General features: G+C 38.9%; 1 protein-coding gene across 2 annotated transcripts in view; it reads left to right on the top strand.

The window, feature by feature from the left end:
* LOC130273719 (cadherin-10-like) overlaps positions 1-19,968 on the top strand; it is a 472,310-nt gene extending 452,342 nt beyond the window's left edge. For both annotated transcript variants that reach the window (XM_056520963.1, XM_056520964.1), the window contains 3 exons: positions 3,691-3,799; positions 12,979-13,230; positions 18,820-19,968. In XM_056520963.1, coding sequence (XP_056376938.1) covers positions 3,691-3,799; positions 12,979-13,230; positions 18,820-19,310 — 852 coding nt within the window. In that variant the 3' untranslated portion in view covers positions 19,311-19,968. The remainder of the gene's footprint in view (positions 1-3,690; positions 3,800-12,978; positions 13,231-18,819) is intronic.
* Positions 19,969-20,297: the final 329 nt, after the last annotated feature.

The following is a 20,297-nucleotide window of genomic DNA, read 5'->3' as shown; positions in this document are numbered from 1 at the left end:
AAATGGGCTGAATCCTTAAGGGGTTAAAGAATGGCATTGTAATTTTTGCCAGCCAGATTGGGAAAAATCAAGGACGAGATTGGGGATAATGGAGACTGTAGAGTGTCTATACATTGCTGAATGTTGATAGCATGCTGTTTACTGTGTCGGTAATTGGTAGCAGTGTCCTGAGTAGGCCAAAAATTTTTGATAGTAAAGGAAGGTAAGTTGTAGTTAGAAAGTGGGAGAGAAGAATTAATAAATTAGAAACTGAGCAGAGCCGAGAGAAGACCAGATCTAGTGAAATACTGTGCTGATGCATAAAGAAATTTTAAGCAGTCAGAGGGAGGAGGTCAAAATCAGGATACAGGAGGCAGATCAAATGTTAAAAGGCACCAAAACATTTGTGAAGTAGATATTTTACAAGATAGAGGACAAGGAAGCCAGGCATCAAAGTGATTAAGGTGAGCCTGAGGGGGGTGGTGATGATTTAAGGATAGACTATCATAAGATTATGAGGTTGAATCATACACATAGTATAGGTATAGCAGCTATACCAGCTCAGCACTGGAGTTTCGGGCATCAAAACATCTCACTGCTACAAGCTAACTTCTGGTGCCCAGCCTCAAAATTACAAGGATATAACTAATTGGTTTCAGTACATATTTTATTGATAACTGTTTTGAGCATTCCATATAAATTAATAAAAATAGCTACAAATCTATATGGAAACTTGAAAAAAAGAAAAAAAAAAAAAGAAAGAAACCGTACTACAACAAATGAAAGATTACATCAAATATATAATGCCAGAGAAAAAGCTTGATAGGTGAAGGATGGGAGCAAACATTGCAGAAATAATCATTTCACCAGAGGGTTTTTGTATTTTTTGTATTTTTTATTAGATCACTCTAGTTGCTAAAAGCACTTTGAGGTGTGCAGCTGATCTAATACTTTCAGCTTCTTGACTAGTATTTTTTGTCTGCATTTACTTTTTTAATGATATATATATATATATATATATATATTATTATTAAAACAATAAATGTACCTAATTTTAACATATATATATATATATATATATATATATATATATATATATATATATATGTACAACTATCAACTATTAACATTGTAGAAAACAACTATTTGGCTCCAATTTGGCATGTTGTGTGGCGATTTAATCATGTTTGCTTTTTTCTCATAGTTATATAAGGGCTTGTTTTTTGTTTTAGCTTTACATTTTAATAGCATCATTTTGGGATTGGTGTAAAATACACTTTTTTCTTTGATAGGGTGGAATTTTTTTTTAGCTTTTTGCTTTATGATATTCACCATTTGACAAAAAAGTATGTTTATTTTGATTGTTACAATTATGTCAATTTCTAATTTTATAGTTATTTATCTTTAAAGGAAAACTTTAAATGAAAACTTTTTTGTTAAAATGAACTGGTGCCAGGAAATTATTTGCTTTTTGAATTAGTTTTTTCCCTTGTCCACAGTGCTCACTGCTGACACCTCTGTCCATGTCAGGAGCTGTCCCGAGTAGCATAGGTTTGCTATAAGGATTTTCTCCTGCTCTGTACAGTTTCTGATAAGGGCATTAGGTGTCAGCAGAGAGCACTGTGGACAAGACAAAAAAGAAATTCAAAAAGAAAATAATTTCCTCTGTAGCATACAGCTGCTAACATCTACTGGAAGGATAAAGATTTTTTAATAGAAGTTATTTTCAACTCTGTTTAACTTTCTGGCACCAGTTTTTTTTTTTTATGTTTTCCATCGGAGTACCCCTTTAAAGCTTTTTTTAAACATTTTTTAAAGCTGACTTTGCAGGACATAAGGGGAGATTGATCAAAACTTGTGCAGAGAAAAGTTGACCAGTTGCCCATAGCAACCAATCAGATTGCTTCTTTCATTTTTACAGGCCTCTTTAAAAGTTAAAGAAGCAATCTGATTGGTTGCTATGGGCAACTGGTCAACTTTTTTTCTACACAGGTTTTGATAAATCTCCCCCATTGTGCCAATTGTTTATGAAAGTTTTTCTTCATACTGGGGGAAACAAATTGCATATATTCTGGCATTCATTTCAAATGTTTTAAATACCAATGATGTTTTGTTTCTTTCAATATTTATTAATTTTTTCATGAATCTTTGGGTCAGGCAAACATAAATACATAAATGACATTTAAAAAAGCTTACAGATATATATTTTTATATCTTAATTATTATGACTTAAAAATATTGCATTTTTTTTTACCTTCCTGCAGTATTTTTTATTTTATTTTACACTGTGTGGACATAGCCTAAAGGTAAGACACAATGCATCAGGTGCCTTTTAATTACCTTAACTTATGTCCTTATTAAGAACCTACCTAAAAAGAGGCAACCCCAAAAACAACACCCCTTTAAGTATCCCAGAAAAACCTTTCTCCAGACATGTTTTATCCTGTTGTTGTCCACTGATGAGTCCTAGGTTATGGTGGGATGAAACATGTTTGGAGAATTTTGAAAGGGTTTTTCTTGGGCATTTATGGAACCATGTTTTTGGGGTTGCCACTTTAAGAGTCGGTGCTCCAGATGCATTGTGTCTTTCCTTTATAAAAACAAAACTCATCTTCCACCCTGATGTAACTGTAGCCCACACATTTTGTGTCCTGCATAAAAAATGTTGATGTTCCCTCACTAAGTCATTTTCATCTGCCAACACTCTCACACCATCACACAACCATTGGCAAACAGTGAATCCTTAGCTTCTTTTGACCAGGCTTCTGAGTAGATGTGAGTGGTACAATGTCATCATTGCACCACCAGTGACACAAAACATTCATTCATACAATAGGACATGGAGCCAAGTAGGGCCACCTTGCACTATATATTTTCAGTTATTTCTGAGATCATAGATACAAGTCATCCCCATTAAGGCCCTCAGCTTAGTACAACCATGGCTATGAGCATGAAGGGCTACCTGTGCCTGGTCAGTGAATAGACTGTGATTTCTGTTGGGTAGGTTTAGTTTAACAGCTATGAAGCCACGTGGCTATGCACCTTAAATGGATTCATAAAAGGTGCATAACATTATATAAATTTCACATTTCACCAGTCAATCAGTTCAACATGACAACTATAAGCTCTGTTTCAATTCTTCATATATTTACAATATTCAGAATGATCCAAACTTTATTTCTGCCTCATCTTTTAACGCAAAGACATCAATGTGAGCTGCCAATCAGAAGTATGAGCATTACCTTCAATATCTGGCCATCACTATAATATAAAATGCTATACCTTAGATCTTAGGTCTTTCTAGACTCATTTCTAGACATTTATCTTTCTTACTTTCTCAAGAAAGACTATCAATGTTCGATTGATAGACTAAGGATAGGCCATCAATATTAACAAAACATTTCAATACACTCTCATGCTAGGAAAATTATGTCACCTATAGTTAACAGACGACATTGCTTTAACATTCCTTCCTATAGATGGCACATTAATAATGGTGTTTATACTTCACAGCAGGAAAATATAAAAAGTATGACTGCACATTTATAATAATGTCTGTCATTTAAATCCCTGGGCACTGGAGCTTACCCCTTTTAGAAAAAGCACACTTTATTTAACACCCATATTTCCTGTTTTCTTTTTGTGCTGTTCTGTAAACTTCAAACTTTTTAAGTTATTACTTTAAGTAAAACCTTATTTTATGTTTTACAGTTAATACAGACTATAAGTGCAGTGGACAAAGACGAACCGCCAGGTGGACAAAAATTCTTCTTCAGTTTGGCATCTGTTAATCCAAACTTTACAGTCCAGGATAATGAAGGTAAGTTATAGTGGGGGTCATATAATATATAATGGTGTTGTATTATATTATTTCATGTTTCAGAATCTCGTAATACCTTTTTTGAAGGACTAACAGCATTTTCAAAGAGGCCAACTTTTAAGAGTCAAAAGCATTTCAAAGGGAGGACTTTCAAAAAATTAGCTCTACAAAATAATGCTAGATCAATTAAAAAAGGAATTTGGCAACATTCTATGATTTTACATCCAAATTACTGGACTAATACAGCTATTGTATTATTACTAGCAAAATACAGAAATAAGCGTGAACATGTTAAGAATTCTTTTGTATTTTACATCACTCACATTATATATCATTTGCAAAGGCAGAAGTAAAAAAGAGAGGGGCGCCACCATTGCACAGCATGCACAGACAGAACACACAAACTTGAACTCTGTGGACCAGAGGAAGGCGCTTGTTAGCGCTGAAACGCGTTGTCCTATCTATTCTATTTCCAATAAACCTTTGTCCTGTGCAACCGTGGCTGTTTTGAGTTTTGCTCATCGCCAAGAAGAAGCGCTCCACTAAAAATCCCCCCTTTTTTCCTTTCTACTATTATGTATCATTTGAGTCTATTGGACCTTGTACACATCCTATTTTGAGGCTCTGTTACCTATATCAGAGTTCCATCAAAAAGGTTTTGCCACTATAATGCAGTGTAGCAGCACAGTCATGAACTTTAATGTACCAAACATCTATTTGTGACTACATTTGGTCTGCTTTAGTATAGAATTTATTTTTCAAGGACACTTTAAGGTAATCTTGTAATAATTTTTGTCTTTCAAATAAAGCGTACAACAACATTGTGAAGCAGTGTGACCAAATGTAGCCAAACATTTATAATGTTTTGTCTATTTAACACTATGATCATGTTGTGGGGATGGGCATGCTTCTACAGGCAGAGAGTGTGGTTATTTTACATTGATTGGTGTTTATGCCTAATACATACCCCTGACTCTCCTCATGTGTTCACCAACATTAATACAATTATGTTTACGCACACTTGATGATTCCCTGAATTGTCAGACACAATATAAACCCACATACTCTTGGCAATGTAAGATCATACACAGAAACAGTAAAAATATTTAATCAGGGCACTCTAAGCTATTTAATTATACCAAAATCATTTTTTGGGGGGTTGTTTACAGGTCATTTCAAAGAAAAATGAAAAGAAAAAAAAAACAAGCATATAACTAAGCTATTACAAATGTATCCCTCATGCATAGGATTTAGGATCAGAGTCTGATTGCAGGGACTGTGAGACCCCCATGACCCCCATAGCTGGGCTCAACTCTCCCCTCTAAGCTCACCTGCCCCACCTTCCTAAATGTACTTTGCTTGGGAGGAGATATTTTTTTTAATAACTGGATAACCACTTAAAGCAACATGAACCACTTAAAGCTGAACCCGAACCTAATGTATCTGTTACGCCTAGCGCTCCGGGCCCCCGCTCCTCCCCGGAGCGCTCACGGCGTCTTTCTCCCTGCAGCTCCCCGGTCAGTCCCGCTGACCGGGAGCGCTGCTCTGTCATGGCCGTTGGGGATGCGATTCGCACAGCGGGACGCGCCCGCTCGCGAATCGCATCCCAGGTCACTTACCCGTTCCCGTCCCCTGCTGTCATGTGCTGGCGCGCGCGGCTCCGCTCTCTAGGGCGCGCGCGCGCCAGCTCCCTGAGACTTAAAGGGCCAGTGCACCAATGATTGGTGCCTGGCCCAATTAGCTTAATTGGCTCCCACCTGCTCCCTGGCTATATCTGGTCTCCTCCCTTGCACTCCCTTGCCGGATCTTGTTGCCCTTGTGCCTAGTGAAAGCGTTTTGTGTGTTTAAAGCCTGTGTACCAGAACTTCTGCTATCTCCCCTGACTACGAACCTTGCCGCCTGCCCCCGACCTTCTGCTACGTCCGACTTTGCTTCTGCCTACTCCCTTGTACCTCGCCTATCTTCAGCAGTCAGAGAGGTGAGCCGTTGCTAGTGGATACGACCTGGTCACTACCGCCGCAGCAAGACCATCCCGCTTTGCGGCGGGCTCTGGTGAAAACCTGTAGTGGCTTAGAACCGGTCCACTAGCGCGGCCCTCGCCATCCCTCTCTGGCACAGAGGATCCACTACCTGCCAGCCGGCATCGTGACAGTAGATCCGGCCATGGATCCCGCTGAAGTTCCTCTGCCAGTTGTCGCTGACCTCCCTACGCTGGTCGCCCAGCAAGCTCGTCAGATCGCCCAACAAGATCACCAGCTGTCGTACTTGACCACCATGACACAGCAACTCCAGTCACAACTACAGCAAGTACAGTCACAGCTACAGCAGCAACAACCATCTCCTCCGCCAGCTCCTGCACCCCTTCCGCAGCGAGTGGCCACTCCTAGCCTCCGCCTGTCCTTGCCGGACAAATTTAATGGGGACTCTAAGTTTTGCCGTGGCTTTCTTTCGCAATGTTCCCTGCACTTGGAGATGATGTCGGACCAGTTTCCTACTGAAAGGTCTAAGGTGGCTTTCGTAGTCAGCCTTCTGTCTGGAAAAGCCCTGTCATGGGCCACACCGCTCTGGGACCGCAATGACCCCGTCACTGCCTCTGTACACTCCTTCTTCTCGGAAATTCGAAGTGTCTTTGAGGAACCTGCCCGAGCCTCTTCTGCTGAGACTGCCCTGCTGAACCTGGTCCAGGGTAATTCCTCCGTTGGCGAGTACGCCATACAATTCCATACTCTTGCTTCTGAACTATCCTGGAATAATGAGGCTCTCTGCGCGACCTTTAAAAAAGGCCTATCCAGCAACATTAAAGATGTTCTGGCCGCACGAGAGACTCCTGCTAACCTGCATGAACTCATTCATCTAGCCACTCGCATTGACATGCGTTTTTCTGAGAGGCATCAAGAGCTCCGCCAGGAAAAAGACTTAGATCTCTGGACACCTCTCCCACAGTCTCCACTGCAATCTGCGCCTAGGCCTCCCGCCGAGGAGGCCATGCAAGTGGATCGGTCTCGCCTGACCCTGGAAGAGAGGAATCGCCGTAAGGAAGAGAATCTTTGTCTGTACTGTGCCAGTACTGAACATTTTTTGGTGGATTGCCCAATCCGTCCTCCACGTCTGGGAAACGCACGCTCGCACCCAGCTCTCGTGGGTGTGGCGTCTCTTGATGCTAAGTCGGCTTCTCCACGTCTCACGGTCCCTGTTCGGATTTCTTCTTCAGCCAGCTCTCCCCTCTCAGCCGTGGCCTGCCTGGACTCTGGAGCTTCTGGGAATTTTATTCGGGAGTCCTTAGTGAATAAATTCCGCATTCCGGTGACCCGTCTTGTCAAGCCACTCCACATTTCCGCGGTCAACGGAGCCAGGTTGGATTGCACCGTGCGTTACCGCACGGAGCCCCTCCTAATGTGCATCGGACCTCATCACGAGGAAATTGTATTTTTTGTCCTTCCTAATTGCACTTCTGAAGTTCTCCTTGGACTACCCTGGCTTCAACACCATTCCCCAACCCTGGATTGGTCCACTGGGGAGATCAAGAGTTGGGGTCCCTCTTGTTCCAAGGACTGCCTTCAACCGGTTCCCAGTACTCCCTGCCGTGACCCTGTGGTTCCCCCTGTATCCGGTCCCCCTAAGGTCATTAAGGACTCTGCCTGCCACAGGAAATGCCTCTCCCCCCCTCCCAGTCCCATCAGGCAAGCCTCTGTGTCCCCTCATGGCCCTCGTCCTGGTGTCACACTGCCCCGTGCCAGGTCTCGCCCTCTGCCCTCTCTCCCCATTCCTACTCCTGCTGTTCTGCCTGCCGTTGAGGAATCCCTCCATCCTTTCCCGGTGTCCTCATCCCAGGGGAGGCAGTTACCGGACAAAGAGAAGGGGAGACCTAAGGGGGGGGGTACTGTTACGCCTAGCGCTCCGGGCCCCCGCTCCTCCCCGGAGCGCTCACGGCGTCTTTCTCCCTGCAGCTCCCCGGTCAGTCCCGCTGACCGGGAGCGCTGCTCTGTAATGGCCGTTGGGGATGCGATTCGCACAGCGGGACGCGCCCGCTCGCGAATCGCATCCCAGGTCACTTACCCGTTCCCGTCCCCTGCTGTCATGTGCTGGCGCGCGCGGCTCCGCTCCCTAGGGCGCGCGCGCGCCAGCTCCCTGAGACTTAAAGGGCCAGTGCACCAATGATTGGTGCCTGGCCCAATTAGCTTAATTGGCTCCCACCTGCTCCCTGGCTATATCTGGTCTCCTCCCTTGCACTCCCTTGCCGGATCTTGTTGCCCTTGTGCCTAGTGAAAGCGTTTTGTGTGTTTAAAGCCTGTGTACCAGAACTTCTGCTATCTCCCCTGACTACGAACCTTGCCGCCTGCCCCCGACCTTCTGCTACGTCCGACTTTGCTTCTGCCTACTCCCTTGTACCTCGCCTATCTTCAGCAGTCAGAGAGGTGAGCCGTTGCTAGTGGATACGACCTGGTCACTACCGCCGCAGCAAGACCATCCCGCTTTGCGGCGGGCTCTGGTGAAAACCTGTAGTGGCTTAGAACCGGTCCACTAGCGCGGCCCTCGCCATCCCTCTCTGGCACAGAGGATCCACTACCTGCCAGCCGGCATCGTGACAGTATCACTATTGATTGCTTTAGTATGTATAAATCAGTTCTGTTTTCAAAGTGCTTTGGGTGCTTGGAAAATTCCAGAATGGCAGTCTTAGGTCTTCTTGGACTATATTAATCTTTCATGGGCACCTGGAGCACTTTGAGAATGGAACTAATATATACAGACTAAAGCAATCATCAGCATCAGTATCATTACTTGCTACGTCACTCTTCATTAACATTTGTGTGTTTGTAACTTTCCTTATTTCAAAAGAGTGACTGCACATACACATTTGATAAAAAGGGCTTCTTTAGCATTCCATTTGCAGGAGCCCAACCATTTCTTTCTTTTTTTTTTTAAGTAGAAATTTTATTAGTTTTCAAATTATTACAATATAAACAATCGGTATATAGTAAAGCATATAACCCTGAAATAAACAGAAAGAAAAAAGGAACAACTCTCTCCATTGACAAGTAGGAGGTCCAATTCATGTCACGGCAGATATCACCACATGGTAGACTGGCGGCTTGGTGTTATGAGAGCACAAAGCATGTATGTCAATTAACAGGGCAAGCATCAATTGCATGGCCTATCCAAATAAAACAATGAGAGTTAAGGCAGAGAGGGCCTGCCAAACAGGATTGTATGATCAAACTCACAGGCCCGGGAAGGAGAGAGGACCCGAGAGGGAGATAAGAGAGTGAGATAAAAGTATGAGAGTAGGGACAGAAAAAGTCAGGAGAAAGAACAAGGTAGGGAAGGAGGCAGGAGGAGAAAAGCACATACCTCGCAAGTTGGCCCGGAACCAGACCCCCCCCCCCCCAGACCGACGACTGTAGCGGGAGTGCTAAAGAGATCATGAGGGAGGGTTCAGATTTCTATATTATGTTATGCCTCCAAGTGGAAGGATTCAAACTCTTCAGACACCATAAAGGAAAGCCAGGGACACCAAACAGCTTGGAACCTGTCAGCTTGCTGTTTTGAGTCAGCCAGCAGTTCTTCCATCTTACACAGTAGTGAAATTTCCTGCAGCAAGGACGAAAGGGTAGTAGGATGGGGAGTCCTCCATAGTCTGGGTATCACCGATCTGGCAGCCATCAGCATAAAATGAGCCCAACCATTTAATTATACTGTATAAATGTCATGGAATTTACTAGTAAATCTTCACATACTGGTGTAGAAGCAGCCTAATGGCATTATTTACCTTTTATAATTGGATCAATCAACCAAAACTAGAGTCATATGCCACATTAATGAACCAGTCCTTAATTTAACTTATAATGAATTCCAATTGTGTTTGCCAAGCATAAAAAAAAACTTTGTTCAAAAGTGTAAGTATATAACAACCAACCAAATTATCAATTTTTTTTCTCGAGTTAAATTTTTTTCACTATAGCAACACTAACATTTTGCATAGACTTTGAGGCGAAATAATAATTATTTGGGGAAAAATGCCATTCCCCCCCATAGTGATTTAGTTGGTTATCCATAGGTTAAACAAACATCTACCTAACTACATGCTGTATTCCTGGTCTAAAGGTGTTAGGTAGATGACTGTGTAACCTATAGACAACCAACATAGTTTCTGCTTTTTATCCTAGTCTATGTTGCAAGACACTGAAAAACAGGGGGTTACTGTTTTTCGAGTGAAGTAACCCTCACTTATGTAACAAAAGGTTATAAAATGCTAACTTCCATCCAATCTAATGAGAAACTATAAAATGTTGTTATTGTTGATATTTGGAAAAAAAATGCAACCTGACCTCCTTTTTTCCATTGTTCTATGGTTTTGAATTTTCTAAATGGAAAGGGGTCAGCATGGACATTCACAGCTCCATATACAGTAATACAGTACAGAACAATACATTGGATCTTACAATATCATTCTACCATAGTAAGCATGTTTTCTGCAATTTGAGCTTCATCGGCACAGGTTAGCTATGGCTGCACATGGGCATTGATAAGTGGTGGTGCCAGTGTTGCTGGTTCATAGATTGTACTCCTTGGGTCACTGTTGGTAGGTACTAATCACTGACTACTGGGAGCACCCTACAACATTTGTGGTGATGCCCTGACCCAGCCATCAAGTAATCACAACTTTGGCATTTGATCGCTCAGATCCTTATGCTAAGTTTCTACTTGTTTTTTTGTCCTGTGTTTTTTGGATTAAAAAAAAAAAATGCAAGAAAAAACACCTGAAAAAACGCCAGTGCAATTTCCTATGTCTGGCGTTTTTTCTGGAGTTTTTTCATTTGTGTGGAAATTGCCCTTTTTGGCCCTTTTGGCGTTTTTTAATTTTTTTGGTACCAAAAATTTGTTGGGTACCAAAAAAAAAAAAAAAAAGGCAGTAGTGATGTAAAAAAATTTATTCAACAAAATTTATATTTTTTTATAACAAAAATTTTAATTAATTTAGTGTGTGTTTCAATTAATAAAGTGTGTTTCACTTTTTTTCTCTCTTTTTGGACATTTTTAAGGTAGTACTACTACTCCCAGCATGGAACACACTGTTCCATGATGGGAGTAGTAGTACCTGTACTAATAGACATATCGCCGAATGCGATCATCCATAATATAGCAGAGATAAGGAGCGGCTCTATACAGCGCTCGCATCTCTGCTCTGTACTCTGGCTGGCCAGTGATGTGAATAGAACCTCACTCATTCATATTTTCCACCCAGAGTGGTGATTGGCTGGATGGCTGCAGCCAATCCCCACTCTCAGAGGGAAATATGAATGAGTGATGTTCTATTCACATCACTGACCGGAGTACAGAACAGAGATGCAGAGCACAGGAGAAAGCCGCTCCACATTTCTGCAATAGAAAGGACGATCACAGCAGATGTCAGGAGTGACACCCGCTGTGGTCTTTCCTTAACTGCAGGTACAACTACTCCCATCATGGAGCACACTCTGATCCATTTTGAGTGCTGTAGTACCTGCAGTTAAGGAAACATCACAGTGGAGGTCTTCTGACACCCGCTGTGATCCTCCTGTTTAATGTATAGATGAGGCGGCCTCTCTTCTATGGACCCCTGCACTGACGTATATATACACCTATTCATATTTCCCACAGTGAGAGTTGTGATTGGCTGGAACCATCTGGCCAATCACAGCTCTCTGCAGGAAATATGAATAGGTGTATATATACGTCAGTGCAGGGGACGATAGAAGAGTGTCCGGCCTCATCTATACATTATACAGAAGGATCGCAACGGGACCCGGGCGATCTGTCAATTGGTAAAGTTACTACTACTCCCATCATGGAACAGTGTGTGGTCCATGCTGGGAGTAGTAGTACCACCTAAAAAATAAAGAATAAAAAGTGAAAAACACACACACTACATTTTTATTATTGTGCGCTACATTTTTAGTGCCCTGCCCGCCCACATAAATTGATCTCTGTTTAAAAATTAATAAAAAATGTGTCATAAAAAAGAAAAATTTCATTAAATACAATTTTTTCACTTCACTACTGTATCTTTTTTATTATTTTTTTAATGGTACCCTACAAAATTTTATTAAAAAAGGTATCTCCATCACTTTTTTGGATCGCTAAAGTCCAAAAGAGAATAAAAACCGTCTGAAAAAACGCCAAAGTTAAAACCCACATGGCATTTTTCTTGGCATTTTTTTTACTCCCTTAGACTTCTATGGGAGAAAAACTCTACGATTTCAGGGGAAAAAATGCAAGTTGAAAAATGCCAAAAAAGAGTGAAAACACGGCAAAAGGATTTAAAAAAAAAGCCAAACTGAAAAACGGCAAGTGGAAAAAGAATTTTTCGAATTTTCATTCATTTACAGCTAACATTTTTGGCCGAAAAAACACCATGTGGCAGAATTGGTGTTTTTCTCGGTGCTAAAAATAAATAAATAAAAAACAAGTAGAAACTTAGCCTAACACTTACTTATTATTTAATCACATACTCTTAAAATACTGACTATTCACTTGCTACCTAATATATCCTACCACTTGATAGATGCCATTGTCACTAGATAATACATTTTATTCATTTCACCTGTCAAGGTTCTGACAGATGAACTATGTGGCTTTTTTTCTACATAAATCTTTTCCACTGTCGCAAATCTGGGATTGCATTATTATTATTATTATTATTATTATTATTATTATTATATTCTTCTGGCATTCCATGGTAGTGTCATGCCTTTAATAAGAAGTGCTATGTTGTTACCTTGTTTCTGGGGAACAGAGGCTTCTATGTTCAAAAAAGTGCTGCAACTCCTTTATTCTTCTGACTAGTGGGGGTCCTATCTTTGAACTCCCCACTGAGCATACAGTAGCATAGTTATGTAAACAATAACTATATGTATTCAAATCTATTTATTTCTAATACAAATATTGCATACTTAAATTGTTAAAATTATATCAATTTCATAGAAGCAGCTCATATATAATTTACAGCTTATTTATTGTTTACACTAATAGCCAAAAGATACAAACTAACTGTTGTAATTTATTAAATTGAATATCTGAGCATTAATAGTTTTTTCTTTGCAATTGTTATGTTTTTACTTTGAATATTACATACTTATTTTATAGGTTGTACCTATTTTCTGTTAATAATAACAGCAACAATTTTCTATTGTCATTTTCAGATAACACTGCTCGAATCCTAACAAGAAGAAATGGATTTAACAGACATGAAATAAACAGTTATCTTTTACCAGTGGTCATATCTGACAACGATTATCCCATCCAAAGTAGCACTGGAACTTTGACAATAAGAGTGTGTACATGTGATAACCAGGGAAACATGCAGTCCTGTAGCGCTGAGGCCTTACTCCTTCCTGCCGGTCTTAGTACAGGAGCATTAATTGCAATTCTTCTCTGCATCATAATACTTCTTCGTAAGTATTTTGTTAGGCTTTAACATAATGAACTGAATTTTATGTATCCTGTTAACACTTTTATAGATATTAGTAGTACACAGTCTGGAACAAAAACCCCAAATAACAACCATCGAACACTTATTGCATGCTGTGTAACACATACCCTCTATTTTTTTGGTTCAAATATACAATAGGGCCATTGTAAAGTAGTCTCCATTTTGTTGTAATGAATCCAGTATACAAAATATTCTAAATAAATATTGTTCCAGCATATTATCTTACTTCTAAGACGGGCTTCTTTAACTCCTTAATGACATTGGCATACATTTACATCCTGAGTGGAATTCCATCTATGAAGCAAGCACAGGAGTTGCACTCACTTCATAGCTATTAGCAATCATGCTGAGGCCCACCATTAACTATTAAGATGCTGTGATCGATACTGATGATGGCATCTAAAACATCTGTGAGTCGAATTGACACTCATCAGACCAAACACCATGATCTTTGGGATCCAGTGACTGAAGATGGCTCCACACCTGCTTAGACCCACTTCAATGATCATCTTGTATAATCTGCCTTCACAGACAGGCTATACAAGTTGATTGCAGATAGTACTGATCGGTTCTTTGCCGTTGTATAGCACTGAGCAGTAATAGAAATTGAACGATTTATGTTAATAGTCCCCTATGGGGACTTAAAAAATGTAAAGTTAAAGAGTAAAATAATAATAATACAAATTTAAGTCACCCCCCTTTGTCATTTTGTTAAACAAACAAGACAAATAAAAACTAAAAAAGTTAAATAAAAGTTTAAAAAAGTCCGAAAGTGTTGGTCACATCACATGCTATAAAACATTTTAAGAAAAAGTGAACAAAAAGTAACATAAGCAAATGTGGAACTAGTAGAAAATTATAGATAATGGTGGAATACAATGAGACCTCATACACCTCTACATACTGAAAACTAAGAAAGTTATAGGGGTCAGAGTAGTGACATTTTAAGAATACTTATTTCAAAATGCAGTACAATTATAGAAAATCATGTAAACATAGGTATCATTTTAATCGTATTGACTCATATGATAAAGAGAACATGTCAGTTTACCGTAAAGTGCCCTGTATAAAAACAAAACCCCTCAGAAGTGTCAAAATTGTGGTCTCTTTTCAATTTCCCTCCACAAATAATGTTTTTTTTGTTGCACCATACATTTTTTGGTAAAAATTTAAGGTGTCATTATAAATTACAGTAGGTTGCACAGAAGCAAGCCCTCATATAACACCATGAGGAAAAAATAAAAGCTATGTTTTTTCAAATGTGAGGAAGAAAAAACAAAAATGCAAAGATTTAAACTGCAATTCAAAGACAAGACAGTAGATTGCACTCACCATTCAGAACTTTGCTTTATTCAAAGCGGTGCATGACAGATGCGGGCAGGTGTGGAAAGGTGGTGGGGGAGAGGTCCGGGACCTCTTGGACTCTGGTGTCTTGGGTTCCAGTGTCACTGCAGCTTTGCTCCCACTGATGTCTCCTCACTCCTAGCGCTGGAGTGCCGGCCTGTCTCAGCTTCTCTTTCCGTTTTTAACCCCTTAAGGACCCAGGGTTTTTCCATTTTTGCATTTTCGTTTTTTCCTTCTTACATTTAAAAAATCATAACTCTTTCAATTTTGCACCTAAAAATCCATATGATTGCTTATTTTTTGTGCCACCAATTCTACTTTGTAATGACAAATCATTTTACCAAAAAATCTACGGTGAGACAGAAAACAAATCATTGTGAGACAAAATTGAAAAAAAAAATGCCATTTTGTAAATTTTGGGGACTTCCGTTTCTGCACAGTAAATGTTTCGGTAAAAATGACACATCCTCATTATTCTGTAGGTCCATACGATTAAAATGATACCCTACTTATGTAGTTTTGATTTGGTCATACTTCTGGAAAAAATCTATCATAATTACAGGAAAAATGTATACGTTTAAAATTGTCATCTTCTGACCCCTATAGTTTTTATTTTTCCGCGTATGGGGGGGTGTGAAGGCTAATTTTTTGTATCGTGATCTGATGTTTTTAGCAGTACCATTTTTGTATTGATCTGCCTTTTTGATCGCTTTTTATTAATTTTTCCATGATATAAAAAGTGACCAAAAATACACTATTTTGGACTTTGGAATGTTTTTGCACGTACGCCATTGACCGTGCAGTTTAATTACATATTTTTATAATTCGGACATTTATGCACGCGGTGATACCACATATGTTTATTTTTATTTACACTGTTTTTTTTTATTTTGGGAAAAGGGGGGTGATTCAAAATGTTATTAGCGAAGGGGTTAAATTATCTTTATTAAAGGGGTATTCCAGGCAAAAACTTTTTTTATATATATCAACTGGCTCCAGAAAGTTAAGCAGATTTGTAAATTACTTCTATTAAAAAATCAATCCTTTCAGTACTTATGAGCTTCTGAAGTTGAGGTTGTTCTTTTCTGTCTAAGTCCTCTCTGATGACACCTGTCTCGGGAAACGCCAAGTTTAGAAGCAAATCCCCATAGCAAACCTCTTCTAAACTGGGCGTTTCCTGAGACAGGTGTCATCAGAGAGGACTTAGACAGAAAAGAACAACCTTAACTTCAGAAGCTCATAAGTACTGAAAGGATTACAATTTTTTTATAGAAGTAAAATACAAATCTGTTTAACTTTCTGGAGCCAGTTGATATATATAAAAATGTTTTTGCCTGGAATACTACTTTAACTTTTTTTTTTTGCACTTTTTGTTTGCAGTATTATAGCTCCCATAGGGACCTATAACACTGCACACACTGATCTTTTACATAGATCAATGGTTTCCTATAAGAAACTATTGAAAGATGTAAAAGATCAGTGTGTGCAGTGTTATAGCCCCCTATGGGAGCTATAACACTGCAAACAAAAAGTGCAAAAAAAGTTAACACTGTTTCACTTTGGACGCGGCGATCAACTTTGAACACCGCGTCTAAAGGGCACTACGATCAGTGCCGTGCGCTATTAGCCATGGGTCCTGACCGTTGTTAGAGGCCGGGCCCAACCCGCGTTATAGAACAGGATTAGACTCATGACGTACTGGTACGTCATGGGTCCTTAACAGGTAAAAAAAATTTAAACTGGCTGTGTCCTCAAGGCCAAAATGGACTGTGTCCTTAAGGGATTAATGTAAGCTGCTCCCAGCAGTCAGCTATAATTTGTAGCAAAATATGGTAGCAAGAGTTTAATTTCCCTAAGCATTACACAGTTCCCTTTCAAAACAACCAAATGCCTTTGTAATGCAGTACTGGGAAGCTCCCCTATATGTTCAAGAGATGAGGATCCTCAACAGAGCATTCTTCTCTGTTAACTCAAAATACCCCAATAAAGAACAGGAAAATAGGTTTTCTAAACTGAAAGATAATATAAACACTGGTCTCATAAATAACTGGTTTCAGGAACGAAAACACTGCTTCTTATAATTCTTTTTATATGTACACATGGGTTATCTCATCCTTTCTCAACAAAGCATGCTGGGAGCACTGGATGCTTTTCCTTATCTTGTAAGATCCCTTAGTGTGACAAATAGCTGGGAAATAGTGTAGCTTCTGGGAAGAAAAACACTAACATGTTCAAGAGCTATACATATATTTCCCTAGCAGCATACAGCAAATTTCATTTTTGGTATAGTGCACTGTTGTATTTTATTCATTTTTGTTTTTATCATTTATATATATTTTACATTTATGGATTTAATACACTAAAAGTACATCCATTTACAGCACAATACCCTAGTCATAATATCTTGTAACCAATAATACTTAAGGTTAGGTATTATAAATGATCAAACAATAACTGTATGATATGGTTGATTATCCATTTATCCACATCTTGTCAAGTAAACACATTTCTGGGGAAAAATATATATTTAATTTAGTAAAAAAAAGGATCAGTATTATTCATATTTCGTAATTAGTTTCTACAATTATGTGCTTGCTTATCTAAAGGCACAGAAGGGCAATTAATGAAATTGAAATTTTGGAGACTTATCCCCTTTGCATTTGTGTATTTTATTTAATTCAAAATAATTTAAGAAAATAGGACATTTATAATTTCAAAGTCAGTAAAAAGAATAAAGTGACACAGAACAAAAATGAAACAGACAGACCTACTAAATGACACTTTATATGCTTACCCAGTATTTGTTTCAGTGAATAATTTTCTGGACATGTTCAGTAAAGATAAATGTAACTTCTGCAGGTCATTCTTTGTGTATGCAAAATGTTATGCAAATTACTGGTTCCAAATTAACTGACATTTAATTTCTGGATATTTTTATTTTAACACATTCTTAAACATGAATTTTATAAATATCAATTTAACAGACACACAAGAGCATTTTTAACATTCGTAGATTTCTTGCTATACATATACACTAATCTGCCCTAACATGAAAACCAGTATTGTGTTATTCCCCTTTATGCTGCCCAAACAGTACTGGCCTATCATGACATGGACTCTGTAAGACCTGTGAAGGTATCCTGTGGTATTTGGATCCAAGACATTAGCAGCAGATTCATTAAAGGAGCACTGCAGTATAGGACAATTCATCCCTTCTAAAGGATATATGAGGATAAGTGTCTGATCATGGGGGGGGGGGGGGGTATCCGACCACTGGGACCCCTGTGATCTCCTGCCGAGTGATCAAGCTCTCCTCAGGCACAGAGCAGGGGGGGGGGGCGGCACGTGCCCTCCATTCATCTCTATAGGAGAGCCGGAGATACACAAGTACAGTTCTCAGGTATCTCTCTCCTGCTAAAAGAGACCACTGTCATCAATTGTTGTTGTTGTTGTCATAATCTTTTTGTAAATACCCATCTGTCAACATGACAAAAGTGGTTCACCAGACCAGGCCCTCTTCTTTCTTTGGTCTATAATATAGTTCTGATAACATGTCCTTTGTACATGTTTCCAGCATTAACTAGTAGTTAGAATTAGTACTTATCACACAGCACACTGTTGTTATGAAACTTTCTATCAAAGTCATTCTAGACTTTTACAGAAATCTGTGAAAAGGGACAAGACAGCTAGCCCTTTCTCTCAATGCACTACCTTGACACCCATGACCCTTTTTCTTGTTCACCAGTTATCTTTAATTGCTCTTATTATGTAGTTATTAATTACTTCATACCTGGAGTGCCCCACTATACTTGACATTATGGATTTGTTCTGACCCAGTTTTCTAGCCATCACAATTTGGCCTATGTCAGAGTTGTTTATGTCCATTTCCTCATAACAAATACTTCCTGAAATATCCATTAATGCTTCTTAAGTACTTAATTACATCCTAGGATGCCGTATGGGCTACTGGAAAAATGTTCTTGAAAGATTAAACCAAACATGTGCCATATTTATCAGTGTATCATGCTGTTGACAAATCTGGGGCATCTTTAATCTGTCTAGTCTAAGTTTCGATAAACTATTTGTTGGCTTTCTGTACAGCAAGATGCTATGCCACAATTTTGTTGCAAAAGAGCACCACAAAGCACTGAATAATTTATTACATTTATTAAGGAATTTGTTTTGTGTTGTTTTTCTGTTTTTGCAGTTATTGTGGTATTGTTTGCTGCGCTGAAAAGACAGAGAAAGAAAGAGCCATTGGTCTTGTCAAAAGAGGATATCCGAGACAACATTGTCAGTTATAATGATGAAGGTGGTGGAGAAGAAGACACTCAAGCTTTCGACATTGGCACTCTAAGAAATCCAGGTGCTATGGAGGATAAAAAACATCGTAGAGACATTATTCCTGAAAATTTGTTGTTACCTCGGAGAACTGCTTCTGTCCCAGACAATACAGACGTTCGTGATTTTATTAACCAAAGGTTGAAAGAGCATGATAATGATCCTACTGCACCGCCATATGATTCACTCGCAACATATGCATATGAAGGCAATGATTCTATAGCTGAATCTTTAAGTTCTCTTGAGTCTAGTACTACAGAAGGGGACCAAAACTATGAATACCTCAAAGAATGGGGTCCACGTTTCAACAAACTAGCGGAAATGTATGGCAACGGGGAAAGTGATAAAGATTCCTAACTTGAAAAATGTGTCATCACCCTTTTTTTATTTCATAGTGGAATAAGTTTGCGGGCACTTGGAAATAATATTAACAATTTTAAAATACATTTTTTTCTGACACTTGGCACAGTGTTAAAATAATAAGAATAACACATTAAAGAGAAAAACAAAAAAAAAACAAAAAAAAAACTACTTTTTACCACATTCATTTATTTCATTCGTTTTTATTCTCTGTAGACTATCACCCTAGAGTATGGCTAATGTTAATTACAAACTATGGATTGAATGCCATGGTTTCTATGTTGTCTGTCTATCAAATGGTCATTGAAAACTTGATGAGAAGACTACTTCCTCGTACAGACTCATGAATACATTGCTTCTATTGAGTAATTGGCTGCCTTTGCATTCGCAGCACCGCTTTGTTTTCATGTTTTTCTTTCTTTTTTTATTTTTTATTGTTTTTTTCCAGAAGGAACAAGGAAATGATTTTTCAGATACTCTGATACATTATGTACATTAAAATTTACTGAAATGTACATTAGATGTTAGTAAGTGTGATGAAACCGGTGAAGATATATGTTAGTAGAACGTCATTTCATCAAATAGTATCTTGCCAATGTTTTATATTTATATTTTTGTATTTATTTTTAAGAAATAAACCTGTTTTTACAACTTGCTTAATGGCTAAATGGTTTTAATATAATAACATAGCCAGTGGGGAAAATTGTGAAGTAAATTTAATAAGAACTATAAATTTATTTGGTATTATGTAAATCAAAATTAGTTTTCCATTTTCTCCATTATAAAAAAAAAGCATAGCCTGGGTTCATGTATTGTTTTCTATGTCCTTCACGAAAATTGTTCTGTATTTGGAGAGCCTCTACGTACAACTAACTACTTAATGGGCAGATGTAATGAATTAACTACCGCAGGTTATAAAAACAGACTAACCAAGATACTAAAGCACTGTCATTTCTATCCAGGTAAAGATAACTTAATCTCAGT

Source organism: Hyla sarda, chromosome 5 (assembly GCF_029499605.1).
Source record: "Hyla sarda isolate aHylSar1 chromosome 5, aHylSar1.hap1, whole genome shotgun sequence".
NCBI lineage: Eukaryota > Metazoa > Chordata > Amphibia > Anura > Hylidae > Hyla > Hyla sarda.
Note: the sequence above shows the minus strand (reverse complement) of the source record. Positions and strands in the feature narration are given on the sequence as shown.